Raw genomic sequence first — 18,354 nt, forward strand, 5'->3', positions numbered from 1 at the left:
AATTCACTACGTTCCCTGGCTCCATTTCTGATGTCTGAGCTTAGTTTTACAACTAACCCGGGCCACAGCTTACTACAAACCCTTGCTGCAAATACCAGCTAGGTGCCCCTTTTTAAGCCCAACATCATGATCTAGACACGCAAGGTAGAGGATTTAAGTTGAGGCTTCAGCTAGCGAGGCTGACTCCAGGCGTCTATCCATTAGAGGGCCAGAGTCCTAAATGCCACTGCCCACCGGTCCCAGAGTCCGGAAAGCCTATGACTTTATGACTCGGAATGTCTGTTTCTGATCCAAAGAGATCTCCTTTAGAAAACGCCTGTTTCTCTTCTTCTATTTTATCTTATCCATCTTTGTTACATTTTGAACACAGGGATGTAAACAGGTGTAAGTATAAACTTAGTGTAAGTTTACACACTCGTAAGTGTAACTCACATAAGCTTTGTGTGCTGCCTTGAGGCTAAGTCTGAACACCTTGCTAAAGACAACACTCCCTAAATCGATAAAAATACATACAGCGTATTTTTCTAAAGAAAAAGCATAATTGAGCAAATACTAAGTTCTGGACTATCACTTCATCTTCCATAGCAGCAGCATATCTCCATACTGGGCACACGTACTGAACTAAGATGTGTACAGAAGAGGAGTGCCTGAGTGGCTCGGTCGGTTAAGCCTCTGACCTCAGCTCAGGTCGTGATCTCACAGTCCTTGAGTTCGAGCCCCACGTCAGGCTCTGTACCGACAGCTGGGAGCCTGGAGCCTGCTTAGGATTCTGTTTCTCCTTCTCTGCCCCTCTCCTGCTTGTTCTCTCTCGCACGCTCGCTCTCTCTGTCAAAAATAAATAAACATTAAAAAAATTGTTTTAAAGATTTGTGCACGAGATTCAGCATTTGTTGTGTCTGAAGACACGATTAAGTAATAAATTATCACAACCATCCCTTTCTGAACGAGCTGAGAAATATGCCAGAGAGTTTGATAAGAATCAACATATAATTGGCACAGCTTAACCGGAACATGGTTTGAACTTGGATCTGTATCCTTCCGACTTCCTAGGTTAGTCTTTTGGACCTACTTTTAGGAAGAGTGACAAACAAGATATTTACCAGCCTTGCTGAATACAACTGGGAGCACAGAGAACTCTGTTCCTTTAAAAAAAAAAAAAAAAAAAAAAAAAAAGGGGGGGCGCCTGGGTGGCGCAGTCGGTTAAGCGTCCGACTTCAGCCAGGTCACGATCTCGCGGTCCGTGAGTTCGAGCCCCGCGTCAGGCTCTGGGCTGATGGCTCGGAGCCTGGAGCCTTTTCCGATTCTGTGTCTTCCTCTCTCTCTGACCCTCCCCCGTTCATGCTCTGTCTCTGTCTGTCCCAAAAATAAAATAAAAAACGTTGAAAAAAAAATTAAAAAAAAAAATTTAAAAAAAAAAAAGGTCCTACACGTTTAATGATCTTTACCATATTCACTATTCCCACCTGGGAAATCTGACCAGTACAGATTGGTCAAACCAGTTTTCTTTTTCATTTCCCAATTAGCTGAGCCTCTCTTTTTCCCTGGGGAGAAGTCAGTAAGAGATGTAAAGAGAGCAACAGTTTCTTTCCATTTATATCCAAGCACAGCACATTACTCAACTTAATGAGTATGTCAAGTATGTGGAGAGTTACTGAAAATGCAGATCCGCCGGTCCGAGGCCAGGCCTGAGATACTGCATTTCCAGAAGCTCCCACGTCATGAAGTGTACCAAGTCCCTAGGGTTTCTCAAACCCTCTCAGGAAATCCCCCAAATCAAACTGATTTTTCCAATAATATAAAGACATTGCAGTGGAGTTTTCCAAAGCGTATATGACACGTGATGTTACAGTGATTGAATACAGAAGCAGATATGAGAATCCAACCATCTTGGGTAGAAAGATTTGCAAAAATATAAAACAATACCACTCACTTTACTAAGGATTTTTCATTTTGGAAAATACAGCTATGTTTCATAAACAATATATTACCTAAATAAACATGGAATCGGTTTATTGTTGTTGTTAGTGAATACATCAACAAATATTTATTTTTTAAGGTCTCGTTCCTATTATCATCACTATTAGTAGACCTAACCACATATTGAGGACTGCTCATAAACCAGATTTTTGGAGGTTCTCAGTAATTTTTCAAGGGCTCCAAAATATCTGAGACGGACCACTTCATAGAGGGTGGAAATTTATTTTTCCCTGTTTCCACAGAAATATTAAGAAAGAGAAAGCATCCCAATATATAGATAGGTCAAGAAAATATTGAGAATGCACTCCTTTTAAAATACTACCTTAGCGCAAAGTACTTAGGGACATTTTAGAAGGAAAAAAAATAAAAGAGTTTGGCTATGACTTATACTCTTTTTAATGGAATGTCAATAAACATTCAAGGAGTTCTTATTCAAGTCCCTTAAGGTTGGGAAATGACAGAACAGGAAAACAAGTGAGTCTTAATCCCAAAATATGCTACATCGCCACAAAAGTAGATGAGTCAGCTTACCCTTGGCTTCCTTAAATTCTCATGTTTTCTTACCCATCTCGTGGAGGAATATTTGGGAAAGTATTTTCCTTATTGAGCGTATTATTTCTTCTGAAAGCTTCTCTTCAAAACACTTGCGGGGCAATGAGTCAAGTAATGCATTTGTTGACTTCACATGTGGCAAAAGATACAATGCGTCGGGAAGTTGCGAACCAACATATTTACTCCAGGAGCGCTTAATCCAATTGCCTGCGTCTTGCCTTCACCACCTGTAGCTTTGTAGAAAAGTTTGCACCCTTGTCTTTCTCTTCAACCTCCGTTTGTTGGCAATTTCCTGCCTTGTGCTTTGCGTGCATGGCAACACATTTTGCCATCTTGCAACGTTTTCGGATGTTTGTCTCACTGGTGAGGAAACTCTGCATGGCAGGAACCGGCCTGGAGGTGCCTTTCCATCCACCTCCTTTTCTTCTACCTCCGGGTTGCGTGAGTGAAACTGTTCACGTGGTAGATCTGAGCCATCGCTGGATTCTCCTGTCAGTGCATCCATTTTATTTTCTGTCTTAAAGTACAACTTATTTATGTTCTTGTCACTCCCACCACCACCAAGAACAGTTCACCTCCTTTGAGCAAAACAGTTGTGCGGTTGTGGGGCCCCTGGGTGACTCAGTCAGTTAAGCCTCTGACTTCAGCTCAGGTCACGATCTCGCGGTTCGTGGGTTCGAGCCCCACATCGGGCTCTGTGCTGACGGCTCAGAGCCTGGAGCCTGCTCCGAATTCTGGGTCTCCCTCTCTCTCTCTGCCCCTCCACTGCTCACACTCTGTCTCTCTCTGTCTCTCAAAAATAAATAAACGTTAAAAAGAAATTAAAAACAAAAAAGTTGTGGTTGTAGATTTGTTTTGTTTGCTTGGCTTAAAGCAACAGAAATTTATTCGCTCGCATTCTGGAAGCTGGAAGTCCAAAATCAAGGTGTCAGCAAGGCCACACTCCCACTGGAGGCACTAGGAGAGAATCCTTCTTTGCCTCTTCCCAGCTTCTAGTGGCCCCCAGCACTCCTTGGACCTTCTTTGGTTTATAGCTTCTGCGTCCCCCCAATCTCTGTTTCATCTCCAGACGGCCGTCTTCCTGTGTGTGTCCATATGCGTGTTTTATTAGGACATCAGTCACTGCATTTAGGGCCTAGCCTAATGCATACGACCTCATCTTAACTAATTCTATCTGCCACAACCTTATTTGCAGACAAGGTCGCATTGTGAGGTTTCAGATGGTTTCTTTCGAAGAAACAAGGAGTTGGGGTTTTAGTTTTTGCTCGGTATCTTTACGTTAGTTGCCTGTTGCGTGATAATGACTATTCGAAACAAAATAAACAAAACCGAGAACCAGAAATGCCAGACAACTGCATAGGGTGGCCCATTTCAAATTACAAATTGCTGTATACTATACACATTAAGTTTTTCAGGGAACCACCCAGTGATTGGAAATGTCAATACCATACCCACTCATCGTAAGGGTCTGAGGGGGTGATATGTTACATCATGTGGTGGGAAAGGCAAGGGTCATGGAGTCTTCCCTCAAGGACCAACAATGACACCATACTGCTGCCACCTGAATTCCCTTCTGGATTCAGGGTCTAGAACGCAAAAGCTGCCATTAAACTGAGCTAGAGTCATGATTATCTTCATAAATTATAATGCTTTCTCTTTTCCTTCAACTCAGGCCGAGATCGTGAAGAAGAAACAAGAATTACATTTTTGTTTGTTGGTTTTTGCTTTGTCTCTCTTCACTTAACTCCTGTGGGATTGAATGATTCCACTGAAATCAATTAAGCACAGGTCTGACGTGGCCTGGGTGCTGGAGGCACGTGCAGCGGTAACAGTCCTCACACTCTGTGACAGACAGTATGGCGCACGTCAGGAGGGACAAAGGGACAAGCACAGCAGCAACTTTAATACTGTCAGGGAATATAAACACAAGAGGACATGGATGAGAAAATTACATTGGTTTGCTTTATTTTATTATTTTTAAGTTTGTATTTATTTTGAGAGAGAAGAGAAAGAGAGAGAGAGAGAGAGAGAGAGAGAGAGAGAATCCCAAGAAGGCTCCACGCTCAGGGCAGAGCCCCACTTGGGGCTCGATCTCATGAACCACAAGATCACAGCCTGAGCCACGATCAAGAGCCGGTCGCTTAACCAACTGAGCCACCCAGGCGCCCCACATTGATTGTTTCAGATTCATCTTTATGGTTCACGCAGACACCAGAGGTAAGGAGCATGAGAAGATGTATCTCTCTGAACCCTTTTGGAGTTTCCACTTTGCATCAGGCTTTTCTTCAACTTTAGCGCCTGGAATGAATGTCTTCGATATCGTTACTCTTCTCAGCTCTCACAGTTCTCGTCCAACACTTCCCATCAGGGCAAAGTCAGAGATATACTCTTTGAGCCAAAGTTTAAGTGAACACAAAACAGTTAAAACTAACGCACAACTAATAACAATATCAATCGTCATTGTAATCATATTTATTTGCCATGTACCAGGCACTTCATACATATTTAAACTCTAAACCTTCATAAAAACTTAGGGAGGTATGTGTTACAAGATTTCCTCTCTTGCAATGAGGAAATAGGTGTCTATTTATCCCAAAAGCCTAAATAACTTTCCCAGGATCACAGATCATGCCTAGACTGGGATATGAGCTTGGGGGTTTGGCTCGTTGCTGTCTTTTTGTTTTTGTTTTAAAACAGTTCTCTTTTTTTTTCTTTTCTTTTTTTTTTTGAGGGTGTGCTCAACCATACAGAAGGCTAGCACCGAGTACATTTTCAGCCACCCTTCTGCATCACAGTTTGGCAGAAGACTTTTGTCACAATGCGGACCTCTGGCGGTTTGCTCTAACTTCTACGAGCCACACGATCGGCATCTCCCCACACCCCAGGGTCAGGCACAGAGAAGGGGCAGGTGAGTCAAGCATCCCTTCAGAGCACACCTCAGAGGGGTGTGCGTACCCTTATGTTGTAAGATTTGGCAAACATTTGCGGTGCGGACTAGGATGTGACAGACCTAGAATAACAGAAATACAGTTGAAGTCAGGTTTAACTAATCCTCAATGTGAAAGTTCTGCAACTGGCGTATCGGCTGGGATAGAGGGTGTGGGCAATTTTGATCGAGACCAGCATGAGACATGCACAGGTAACACAGATCAGAATCAGAGAAACAAAAACGAAACAAAACAAAACAAAACAAAAAACACTAATAGAACCAGGGGTGCACACGTATTAGTTACTTGAGACTACAGTTCTCGGGGATAATGGGATGAGCCTGATCGCTAACATCAGACCAATATAATAATACTGGCTATGCGATCTTACTATTTTCAATTCAGAAAATGTTTAGACCGCCTACTGTATGTAAAGCATTGAGCTGGGGACTGGACAGAACGTGAGGAAACAGAAGTGTGTGAATACAGATTCTCCTTCAGGTGACAGAATTCCTAATGAAAGTAAACAAAAATCAAGATTTTAATGACCTCGCCGGATTCAAGGGTTCTGATGGCATTATCTTCTCTCTCTTTTCTCTCTCTCTTGTTCTCCTTTCTACCGCTTGGCTTCCTTCTTCGCCTTCTACCATTCGATGGCATCTCTGGCTAGGCGTTTATTCTCCCCCTTTCCTCTTGGGCTCATACCTGTTTCCATTCCCCAGCTCCCGCCTTCCCCTGACATCTGGATGGGACCACATGGCTACTTCTGCCAAGGGACTGCAAGCAATGAACGACACTACTTAGAGGCAGAAGCAGATAAGAGGGGCGGCCCTCTTATTCTCTCTTCCTTCCATTTCTAAGTCAGCCTTGGAGACAACAGATGGAGACTGGGTAGGATTGCAGCATGGAACGAGCTTGAATTTCTGAATGCTTGCATGGAGCAGTAGAACTCCACCTGCCATCGACCCACAATGAAATAGGATATGAGTAAGGACTACAATGTGATTGTGCAAAAGCACTGGGAATTTGAAGGTGTTGATTACAACGGTTAGAGTAAACTTCAATTGTGTGAAACCATGGAGAATTTATGGGTGTTTATGATAGCAATTAGATTTCTCTTTCTCGTGCCTGGTCCTTGTATCTTCGGATCATGGAGAAAGAGTACATTTGGCTGATGACTAGGGCAGATGTCCCCCATGGGACTCCAATGGGCAGAGCTCTTTCTGGAACAAACCGCGATGGCCATGTGTGTGGGTGCTCTGAGCTGCCAGGTTGGGTATCCAGTGCCCAGGCTTGTGGGAAGGGGGCAGGAAGAAGATCCTCATCATTCAGACACGTGCCATGGGTTTCTCAGAAAAGACAGGGCTTTATTATTAGAGAGAAGATGGTTAAGAAGGGTGTCAGACGAATTTCAGTGAACACGTGCAAACAGACTTTAAAAAATAATTAGCATACATATTTTGTAGAGCGCACATGTCTACTCATGCCTCCAGGTGCCTGTTCCTGGCTAGAAACTGGAGTTACACCAGTGACAAGGACAAGCAAGGTTGGTGTTTTCATGGAGCATGCATTCCAGTGGAGAAGCGGGACATAAAGAAAGAGAGGGAGGGGGCACCTGGGTGGCTCAGTGGGTTAAGCATCTGACTCTTGATTTCAGCTCAGGTCATGATCTCATGGTTTGAGGGTTAGAGCCCCATATCGGGCTCTGCACTGACAACAAGGAGCCTGGTTGGGATTGTCTCTCCCTCACCCTCTCTCTCTTTCCCTTCCCCGATCTCTTGCTCTCAAAATAAATAAACATCAAAAAAATAAAAAGAAAGAGAAGGGAGGGAGGGCAGGGAAAAGGGAAAGAGTGTGGAAGGAAGGGGGAAAGACAAGAATAATTCTGAGACACTGAACTACATTCAGCATGCCAAAATTGACTTGTGTAGGAGGGACCCAGCCGTGAGACTTGTCAGTGATCAAAGGAAAACAAGGTTTACAATCAAATGCGGCGAAGGAAAAATAAAACTCCAAGACACCTCATAGTCTCAAGACATTGTTGTGCATTTCTTGGAGGGTAATCTGTTTGGCTGGGAGCTAAGAGAGAGGCCACGGGATCGTCTGCTGTTTAACCCTCCATCAGCGATTTTTTTAAGTCATTTTTAAATTTTCTGCAGGTTCCATAGAGTTTATCTGTGGAATACACCCGAGAGGCTTTCTCTGTGCCATACCCGACTGACAGTTTCCCTCTGAAAGTGCCTCCAGTCTTTTCAGTTTTAATATGCACCGTTTTCCTCAAACAACTTTCCTCAAAGAACGCCACCTCATACACTACCAGGTGTAATGAAATGATGACAACTTGATCGACGCAGTGGCAGAAATAAATGAAGATCTGAGATGCAGAGAACCAGGCTAGAGATTACACAATCACATGTCAATGTGTGTTCAGTAATTCACATCCAACGACTGGTAAATAATTCTAAAGTAATGAGTCAAAAAGAAACCTTTCAGGTATCACTCAACAGAGTCCCCTGAATCATCTGGGCTTCAGCTGACATGGGCCGTCAAGGATGTGATAACCTTTGTGGGCAGATCTGGTGAGGACTCCCCTTGACAGGATGATTTAAAACACAGGTTTGAGTCTTACTGAGTGGCAACTTTATCCTTTCCTACCCAGATCTGGTCTCTAAAAATTTGATGTCCCCCATTCCTGAAGGACAAAGGGAATCATGGTTTCATCACTTACCTAGACTGGAAAGGGTATAGATGGGTTGGAAGAAGATCCTGAAAGGAGAAAAACAAAAGCAGGAGTCTAGCTTTTGGGAAGAATGCAGGAAAATGTGGTCAAGGAACAGTTCCCTGAACTAGATAAATCAATCAGTCTCTACTTCCCTGTCTCTTCTGCTGCCTGAGGCTCATCTGCTCCTATTTTCAGCAATCAGAGGTAGCAATCTTTTATTTTTATATGTATTTCTTTATTTAGAGAGACAGAGAGAACATGCTCAGGGGAGGGGCAAAGAGAGAGAGAGAGAGGGAGAGAGAGAGAGAATCCCATGCGGGGCTTGAACTCACAAGCAAGAGATCATGACCAGAGCCAAAATTAACCAACTGAGCTACCCAAGCGTCCTCCCCACCCCCCCCCCACCCCCCCAGATGTAGCAATCTTGCTGGGACTGGAGTGTTTCAGCCACTTTGGGAGGCTCAGTTGAGTTGATGGTGATTGACAGGAAGGGTTCTTCCTGCGATGTAGAATCAAATCGTCATTCAGGCAGTCTCATTTCATGTTTCCAAAATGATTCTGGAGACAGAAAGAGAGGTATAGGATGAGCATCACCTCCTAAGTAAAAGAAAGTAACTAAAAACTTCAGTGCCTTCATCTGAACACCTATCTGCGTGTAGGATCATCTGCTTTTCCATCTATTAGTACCTGACTGGGAAAGATGTGTGTTAGAGAGATATGTATTAGCCTATGGACAGCCATGAAAAAAAGGATACTGAGTGTCTTTCTTAAATCATCTAAGCAACTTGCAGTGACCTCAGCATGGTGAGCGGGAGGAAAGCTTGTTGACTCCACAGTCACCTTGTGCATTTCCTTCCTGCCCAGTGGGGAGTGAAACAGTAACCAATTGGTGTCTATCAACTTTGTTTAGACTAATTTCCTCTTCTTACTTTACTGACCAGAATAAGGTAAATACATTTAACATGGAGAGATCGAATCCTTTCAAAGAAGACTGTAATATTCTGGAGCTTGAGCAAGGTGTTGTTACCATGAAACCTGAATTAAAAAACAACAACAACAATTAATTGTTGCTATAGAACAACAACTCCTACCTACTACAATTACTACTCATTAAGGAATTTGAAATTTTTTCTTCAATTTGCCTCCATGAAGGGAAAAATAAAGACCTCAAATGTTTCAAATTACTGTAGGCTGGAAATTCCTGATTTTCCATGTGTTTCCAGTAAGGTTTGATTTCAAGATGATTTCCGGAAAATAAAGGGGTAAAAAAAAAAAAAAAAAAAAAAAAAACTGGAGTAACTCATAAAAGTAAGTAATATGCGCATAATTGTGTAAGAAAAGCTAAAACAACATTTCCCAGCTGGTCAACATAAAAACTGACTTGTTGGTTTCACTTTACAGATAGCACCTGTATGTCTTAAATAATACACGTGTACGTTATTCACTCGAAGACTTTTTATAGTTTACAATTTCTGTGAATAAGAAAAAGGAAAATCTATTTTTCCAAAAACTTATTTTTTATTTTCAGCAAACTGATCCTGAAGTGTATGTTATCCATCACAACAGATAGAATGTTCTGTAATATGTCCTAGGCACGTAGCAGAGACAATAGCTTTACCAGGATTGCAGCAAACTTCGCTGGAAAAAAAATCTCTACTACGCAAGAAAGATTTCTTTGCGAGCGGCAACGAGAAATTGGCGTAACTAATCAGATCAGAACTTGCTCTGCACAGGCCAGTGCGGCACAGAGGGGACACTGAGTTAGGGGTGAGCGTGTGTGTGGGCGCACAGGCATGCTGACGTGCCTTGTGTGCTCAATGTGTGGGAGATTGTGCACGTGTATCGGCCGGTCCAGATGCATGTTAGACCATCCTGAGATATAAGAGGATTTGGAGACGGAGTTAAAGGGCTGGAAAAGGAGAGGACCGTTCGGGTATAGCTTCGTCTTCTAAACACTTAGGATTCGTAATCAAAGCTAGTATAGTAAATATACTCCTTCCCACATTCCTACAGCGTCATCTTTAGCTTTGTTTTGCTTTGTGGTAAGAACATTTAGCACGGAATGTACCCTCAATACATTTTTAAGTGCACGATACAGTATCGTTAACTGTAGGCACGACGTGGTCCAGAAGATCTCTAGAATTTGTCTAGCAGAACTGAATCTGTACTCCCCATTTCCCCCTCTCCCTGGGCCCTGGCAACCATCACTCTACTCTCTGATTCCAGGAGTTTGACTGTTTTATAGGTGACAACACGGATGAACCTGGAGGCATTACGGTAAGAGAAATAGGCCATCACCAAAGGACACATACTGCCTAATCGCACAACACGAAAGGACTAAAAATAACCTCTGGTTTTGAAGCATGTCTTCTGAGAACTAGAACTTGAAAAGCTGAGTGCCCCCCCCCCCCAAGGAAAGGGCTGGCCCAGAGTCTTCAAGGCATGCATAAAGGGCCTTAAGTAGCCACGGAGAGGCTGTCTTCCTCGCATCCACCATCAGGCCCCAAAGGGAGACGATACTAAGGAAGCTTGAAATACAGTAAGGCCTGGGGTAGGGAATCTGGGTGTGGGAAAGGAAAATTATTGCGCAGAGTTGAGAGGCTGTGATTCTCCTGCACGGGAGGTGAGGAGCAGGTGTTTGGCTAGAGGGGGAGTATTTTATTGTCACTTATTTCCTCACCCTTACCATTAAAATCATAGATGGGGGAGGGGAGGAAATGACACGTCAGCAAATGGAAATGTGAGAAAATACTACTTACAAGGATACACAAGTCCTATGGAGTGAAGCTGTCCTGGAAATACATAGCTCAGAGCACCTGCAGGGGTTAGTTACTCTCTTGCCTTTCTCCCGCCATATTTGCATTTTCCAGCCCGTAGTCCAAGCAGCTCCTGGTACAATTGGCTCCTCTCTGAGCCGCGAGCCTCTCTGAACATCAATCATGGCTTATTCATGTTTATGTGTCTCCGGAGAACTTCACACAGCACTTGGTAGCCAGCCCTCGACAGACATTTGCGAAACTGGATAGATTTTAAGGGGTGCTGTCGATTCAGCACCAACTGAAGAAGTCAAGTTTTCAGGATTCAGGAGAGCTGACCACCGGTGGACTTGTTAACCGCAGGCAATCGCTTTGGTCTCTGCTCTCAGCTCCTCTTTGGTACCCGGAGGAAGCGGCCTTAGGTGATCACCAGGATAAATTTCAACTGTAACTTCCCACTGGCCGGCAGAGCAAGTCTCCTTCCCCTTTTGGGAAATGTAAAATTACGTTATCAGGTGTGATCACGTCCTCCACCAACGCAGCGAAAAGTTCTGGTTAAAAATGCACAAATCCAACGGTATTTTTGGAATAATCAAAGACTGAAGTAGCAGTTAGCCCACCTACGCACGACTGCTAATATATTTTAGCCTTCTACTGTAAAAGAAAAATAACAACTTGGACTACTTTCATCCAGGACAAATGACTTCCTTGGACTGACAAGACATTCATTGCTCTGGAACTTAGCACTTCATCCTAATCCACGAGGGTAATATCTGAAAAGCATTACCAAACGAACCTCCTAAAGTATCCAAGTTACTTTCACAGAAAAGTTAAAATCACCCCCAAGTAGAAATCGCCTGACTATGTTAGAATCCACTCATCCTATTTATAAGCTGTCGTTACAGTGCCTTTCTTTGTGACTATGTGGTTCTAATAAATATTTAGTGCTTGATACTCCTGTTTGGAGCCTTCTCTGCCCTGTCCTGTTCTTCAACATACTTCTAAACATTTGAATACTCTGAGGACAAATGTCATTATGTAATTAAGCTTAAAGGCATAAAGTTCAGAGGCATGATTCACATGAGAAATACCGTGTTTTTGAAAGAGGAGCAAAACTTTCACTAAGAGGAAAATTCGGCTGGCATTCCCATAAGTGCTAAATAAGACATTTCCTGCCTGTGAAGGCAAATAATTGTAATTCACAAGTTCAAGCCACTGTCATCCAAAATGCTTATCTCGCAAAATGATCCTCTGGGAGTAACAATGATGAAATGGTTAACATTAGTAAATCAAAGTTGTTTTAGAGATGGTGTTGAGTGCCGAGTATTGGTGCTCACTTTTCAGTGAAACTGGAAGGAGAAAAAAAAAAAAGTTTGCTCTCTATTAAGACCGAAGGACCACAAGGTTTTGAGGAGGGACAGAGAAGACAGCTTCCATCTATCCTGATCCTGAACACCTCTGGTCCCTCCAACTATTCAACTGGTAGAATTGGCTTTGGGCAACTGACCACTGAGAGACCCAGGGGGTGTGGAATAAAAAGGGGATGACGCGCCTTAAGCAACAGCAATTTCCTGCCAAGTCTGGAGGTATTTCAGAATCCACTAGGGGCTGTTGGGTGGTCCAGGGTCCCCAAGCGATCATTTCATTTATACACATGAGCTAATGCTCAGGATATGCATCACCCCGCCTCCCCCATGACTGACTCCAGAGGGTCCTCAACGCACTGGGCACCATTGCTGGGCAATTCTGAGCTTCCCACACGGGGTTCCCCGCCACTCTGAGGACCTCCAACCACTCCCTGAAAAAGCGACCACACCTCTTAGCAAGGATCTGGGGAAACCACCTGTAGCTCAGGGTCCGTTGAGGAAGGCCCACTATCCTGCGCATCTCTGTAAGTGAAAGCTAAGAAAGGCAGAAAAGTGCTAATTATACAGAATTCATTTTACCCACGGATTCATTAATTAGCCTGAAGAATGAAGGGAAGTGGGAGGTGCTCCTGTTCTAGGAGATCTTCTACCCATTACCAGATAGTGGTCAGAACGCCCTGGGATGTTCTTTCCGTTTCTATTAGGGTCCATAATGACAGGAAACAAAGAAACTAGGAGAAACCTAGTCACAATGACTATGCCACTCACCTACCAATAAGCACCGACCTGCACCCCCCTCTCCCCTCTTCTCCAGTCTTCTTTTTTTTTTCTTCTCCTAACAGGAATTTCTGAGAAGGATAGTAGGTCAGGGCCTGGAGCGATGAGCGGTTGTTTTAGGACACATAAATACAAATAACGGGTATCTGATTTTCATTTAAGCAGGAGGAAGAAGAGAAAGTATGGGCACATATTTTTTTTTTAAGCTTATTTAAAAAAAAAAAAAAAAAAAAAAGCTCAATTCTCTACCACAGTTAACTCTTTCTCGCCCTGCCTTCTTAGAGCAGAGCGAAGGAAGTTCCAGTCGCCCGGGATGAAGTGACAGATTGCGGGCGCCGAGGATCCGCGCGCGGAGAAAGGCGGGGGGGGTGGGGGGTGAGCCCCGGGCTCGCACACAAAGGAGCGGAGTTCCCAGACGGCGAGCGACCCTGCCGCGGACACCGCAGGACTCGGGGCGCAGCGACGCGCCAGGAAGCGCCTGCGGCTCTCCGGCCGCCCGGCCCCTTTGCCGGTGGCTGGGAGAACTTAGTCACCCGGCGCCCGAACCCGACGAGCGTCCCGCAGCGAAGAGGCCGGGGACCTGGGGAGGGGAGGCACCCCGGGAACGGGGGAGGCGGAGGGCCGGCGAGGAGGGCGCGGGGCGCGGGGCCGCACGGGCAGCCGAAAGCCCCGGGCGGGCGGACGGAGCGGCAAGGTCTTCGAGGCGGGAGCGCACGGGCGCGCACCGAGGAAAAAAAACTTGCGGCAGGAACTTCCTACCCAGGGAGAAGGAGCAGGAGAGAAGGAGGCAGGGAGAGACTTGCACTGTCTCAGTAACTTTCAAAACACCCCTTTCAGGAGATGAGGTAAGCCGGGGTTAGCCAACCCCGATTGGTTGTGAAATATCAGACAAACCCGGAGCCACTGTGGCTTTAAATGAGGCCAAGGAAATCTGTTTTTCTTACCCCAATACTTTTTTTTCCCCCCTCTCGCCCTTGCTCCCTCCCTCGTTCCTCCTTCCACCTCGCCGGGTCCCTCTCGGTCTTCCTTTCCTCGATCACCCCCCAACCCCCCCCCCCTCGCCCGCCCTCCCCCATCTGATTAGGCGCGGACCGGGAAGGGTGGGAGGGGTGGGGGAAGCTCTCCCTTTAAGAGGCAGCTTGCAGTGACGAATTGTTGAAATTGCCATTGCAGGATGGCATGCCGCTATAAATTCATTGTTCCACCTCCTCGCATCTTCACAGCGCTCGCGCTGCTCTCCGCGCTCGCAGCGGCCGACTGGGGATGACGGCGGGCAGGACGACACTGCATCCGAAGGGACACGGACGCGCCGCTTCGCTGGCTGCCCGCAGGCCGCGCCTGGCATTTTTTGTTTCAATTTTTATGGCTTTTCTCCCTCTCTTTCTTCCTTTCCTCCTGGTTCTAGTAGAGTCAAGGACACCCACAGAATAAGAAAAGGACTGGGCTCCGGAGCTTGGAACCCCCGCTGCCGGCGGGTCCAGAGCAGCGAGGGGGCGGGAGGCCGCGCGCACCAGTTGCCAGCCTGGTGCGCGACACCATCCGTACTTTTTGTCGTGCACCGTTAGTGGCTGCATTGGGGGTTGGATTTGGGTTATTCCCCCCCCCACCCCCTTTCCTTGTATTTGCGGAACCTCCACAACCCGGCGTCCCCCCCCCTTTTTTTTTTCCTTTTTATTCCCCCCCCCTTTTTTTTCCGGAGCACGCATCCAAACATTTTCCAAAGCAACAAAGAAAAGTTCGCACGCTGGCACCGAGGCCGGGACCGGCTGGCGCTGCCGCCAGGCCCTCCTCCCTCCGACACTTGACTCAGCCTTGCAAGCAAGTGTGTGTTGAGCCCCCCACCTCCCGCCCCGGTCACTTCCACACCGAATAACAGATACCCATCAAGTCCCCGTCGCGCGGCCCCTCCCCGCGGGCGGCGCACTATGCTGCTCGGGTGGGCGTCCCTGCTGCTGTGCGCGCTCCGCCTGCCCCCGGTCGCGGCCGGCCCCGCCGCGGCACCTGCCCAGGATACAGCCGGGCAGCCTCGGGCTGCCGCAGCGGCCGCCCAGCCCCGCGGGCGGCAGGGGGAGGAGGCGCAGGAGCGGGCCGAGCCTCCGGGCCACACGCACCCCCTGGCGCCGCAGCGCAGGAGCGGCGGGCTGGTGCACAACATCGACCAGATCTACGCCGGCGGCGGCAAGGTGGGCTACCTCGTCTACGCGGGCGGCCGGAGGTTCCTCCTGGACCTGGAGCGCGATGGCTCGGTGGGCGCCGCTGGCTTTGCGCCCGCGGGAAGCGGTCCGGGTGCCAGCCGGCGCCACCGGGACCACTGCTTCCACCGCGGCACCGTGGACGGCAGCCCCCGCTCCCTGGCTGTCTTTGACCTCTGCGGCGGGCTCGACGGCTTCTTCGCGGTGAAGCACGCGCGCTACACCCTGAAGCCGCTGCTGCGCGGGCCCCGGGCCGAGGCCGAGGCCGGGCGAGTGTACGGAGATGGGTCCTCGCGGATCCTGCACGTCTACACCCGCGAGGGCTTCAGCTTTGAGGCCGTGCCGCCGCGCGCTAGCTGCGAGACTCCCGCGTCCCCGCCAGGGCCTCGCGAGCGCCCCCCGGCGCACGGCAGCCCAGACCCACGCTGGGAGCTGGCCCCGCAGTTCCCGGACCAGACGGTTCCCTCCTCCGAGGGGACCCAGGGACCCCAGACGTGGTGGCGGCGGCGGCGCCGCTCCATCTCCCGGGCCCGCCAGGTGGAGCTTCTCCTGGTGGCTGACGCGTCCATGGCGCGGATGTACGGCCGGGGCCTGCAGCACTACCTGCTGACCCTGGCCTCCATCGCCAACAGGCTGTACAGCCACGCCAGCATCGAGAACCACATCCGCCTGGCCGTGGTGAAGGTGGTGGTGCTGGGTGACAAGGACAAGAGCCTGGAGGTGAGCAAGAACGCGGCCACCACGCTCAAGAACTTTTGCAAGTGGCAGCATCAGCACAACCAGCTGGAGGATGACCACGAGGAGCATCACGACGCGGCCATTCTGTTCACGCGGGAGGTGAGTCCAACCTGCGTGGGTGGGCCGAGCGCCCGTGGAAGGAGGTGGGTCAGAGGTTCAGCCTTGCTGACCGCCTGGCTTCTCCCACACGCCGCCTGCCGCTGCGGATTTGCCGGAGTGCTCCTTGCAGGATAACCCAGCTAGCCTGCAGCCCTGCTCGCGTGGTCTGGGTGTCCCCAGAAGCATTCCCTGCCTTGAATGGCTAGACCTGCGTAGACGATCGATCAGGCTGGGTGTCTCTAGTCTGAGATACGGTGTCCTAGAGGCATAAATAGGATAAGAATGGACTAGAATGGTTGAGAAAATGTACAGAGCTAAGTGGGAGAAGGAGAAAAGCAAATCTGTCTTTTTTTTTTTTAATGTTTGTTTTTGAGAGAGAGAGAGCGTGAGGAGGGCAGAGGCAGAGAGAGTGGGAGACCTAGAATCTGAAGCAGGCTCTGAGCTGTCAGCACAGAGCCCGATGCAGGATTTGAACTCATGGACCAGGAGATCATGACCTGCACTGAACTGGGATGCTTAACTGATTGAGGCACCCAGGCACCTCAAAAGCAAATTTATCTTTGGAATGGGTGGTCTTTCTTTCTTTCTTTCTTTCTTTCTTTTTCTTTTTCTTTTTCTTTCTTTCTTCCTTTCATTTCTTCCTCCTCCTCCTCCTCCTTTTCATCTTCCTCCTCTTTCTCCTCCTCCTCCCTCTTCTGCTTTTGTGGGGGTGGGGGAAGGGGGATCTTCCACCTCTCAGTGAGCCTAAATATACGACTTGGTGCAACCTCATGGGAGGGGCTTGTTGGTTCATCCCTTGTAGCCACTTTATCCGTGACCTCTCATTGTCAGTGTCCATACTTCCTTACTGGAACCACTCCTGTGGCATAAGCCGAGGAAAGACTTTTCAAGGGAAAGACTCTTTTTCTAGTTTGGCTTTTTAACGAAGTTCTTAACGTGTCCACCTTGGTGAATTTTTGTTTCTGGTAAGGAAGGGATTCGGGAGGGCAAGGAGGATAACCCAGTCTTGTCAGGATCCTTAGTGCCTCCTTTGCCTAGTCCTCCAGTCAGGCACTGCCTGTCTCTCCGGAGCTGTCAGCGAAGGGTCACATCCAGCTTGCATGTTTGGGTTTTGGATGAACGTGTTTCTGAAGCCCCAGTGTGGAAAGACCTGGGCAAAGAGTCAAGACACGAGGAAGGAATGCTTTCCCAGGATTTCCCTCTTTTAAGGAAGATGGTTAAAGGGAAGGAAAGAAACTGATCTCTATAGGCCCGGAGGTTCTGGGAAGAACACAGTATCTATTTGCTCAATCATTCAGTCCCCACCTAAATGTGACATTCAGACACGGAGCCTGGGCTGGTTTTGAGCCTGGCTTCCTCAGAGCTCTGAGCCTGCTTCATGACTGTGCTCTGATTGGCAGTTTTAAGCCATGCCTCTCGGCTGCCTGGTAAGAATTGCCTTTCAAAGCTCATTCTTTAAGTATTTGGGATCCACCCAGGGTAGCTGAAGGATTTGAAAGTTTGAAACATCATGCAAACGCATGGTATGAAATGGAGTGCCCAGAGCTAGGATAGAAGATGCCATGATGGCTTGGAGGCTTTAGAATCATAGGGCTCCACCACCTAATTCTCTGTTTTTACCAAGGCACCCCTGGTATGAAGGAAAAGTGTCGATAAATTTGGAATGGAGAAACACTTGTGGTCCATGGGGGGGACATAAATGCAAACCACATGTAAACAAAGATGCCAGAGGGCAACAGTTTAGGAAGAACCTGGCAGGACATGAGGCTACGCACGATGGAAAATCTTCCTTCTCATTAAGTGATCTAAAAACCATCCTGTAATTTCTCTGCGCTACATTAATCTTTGAAATGGAAGAACATTCGTTTTGTAGCCTCCTGTATGGAGTGAACTTCTCCTGTAAAACTAGTCCTTTTTTATTTGGTTTCCAAGACTTTTTTTTTTTTTTTTTCTTGTAAGCAATTTTCCACGTCTGGATTTCTTGCTCTGCTGCATCACAAGAAGCTGCCAAGAAGAAGGCTTCAGAGAGTTTATGGAAGGAAGTTCTCTAGAGACAGAGGAAAAAATACTTTTGTAGGCACACTACTCCAAATGAGTAGGTCATTTTAATAGTTCACTTTCATTTTGGAATACAAATGCACGTTCCATAATTTTTAAAACAAACAAAAATTAATAGAAGACCCCATTACTCCCTACCTCCTCCTGCCCCATAATTTTCCTAATTGCTTCCCAGAAAAAAAAAAAAAA

At 47.3% G+C, this 18,354-nt stretch overlaps 1 protein-coding gene and 1 long non-coding RNA gene across 3 annotated transcripts in view; one reads left to right on the plus strand and one right to left on the minus strand.

Moving 5' to 3' along the window:
* Positions 1-6,798: 6,798 nt before the first annotated feature.
* Positions 6,799-12,744, minus strand: LOC132683907 (uncharacterized). Its single transcript, XR_014138165.1, has 2 exons — positions 10,938-12,744; positions 6,799-8,736 (listed from the first exon to the last, which is right to left on the minus strand). It is a non-coding gene; the product is annotated as an uncharacterized LOC132683907 (long non-coding RNA).
* An 86-nt stretch (positions 12,745-12,830) lies between these two features.
* ADAMTS5 (ADAM metallopeptidase with thrombospondin type 1 motif 5) overlaps positions 12,831-18,354 on the plus strand; it is a 51,628-nt gene continuing 46,104 nt past the window's right edge. Inside the window, exons 1-2 of one of the 2 annotated variants that reach the window (XM_060640337.3) lie at positions 12,831-13,923; positions 14,252-16,107. In XM_060640337.3, the coding sequence (XP_060496320.1) occupies positions 15,004-16,107 (1,104 nt within the window). In that variant the 5' untranslated portion in view covers positions 12,831-13,923; positions 14,252-15,003. Of the gene's footprint in view, positions 16,108-18,354 lie in introns of both variants that reach the window. The other variant, XM_081796566.1, reaches the window with a different exon arrangement.

Source organism: Panthera onca, chromosome C2, assembly GCF_046562875.1.
Source record: "Panthera onca isolate mPanOnc1 chromosome C2, mPanOnc1 haplotype 2, whole genome shotgun sequence".
Lineage (NCBI taxonomy): Eukaryota > Metazoa > Chordata > Mammalia > Carnivora > Felidae > Panthera > Panthera onca.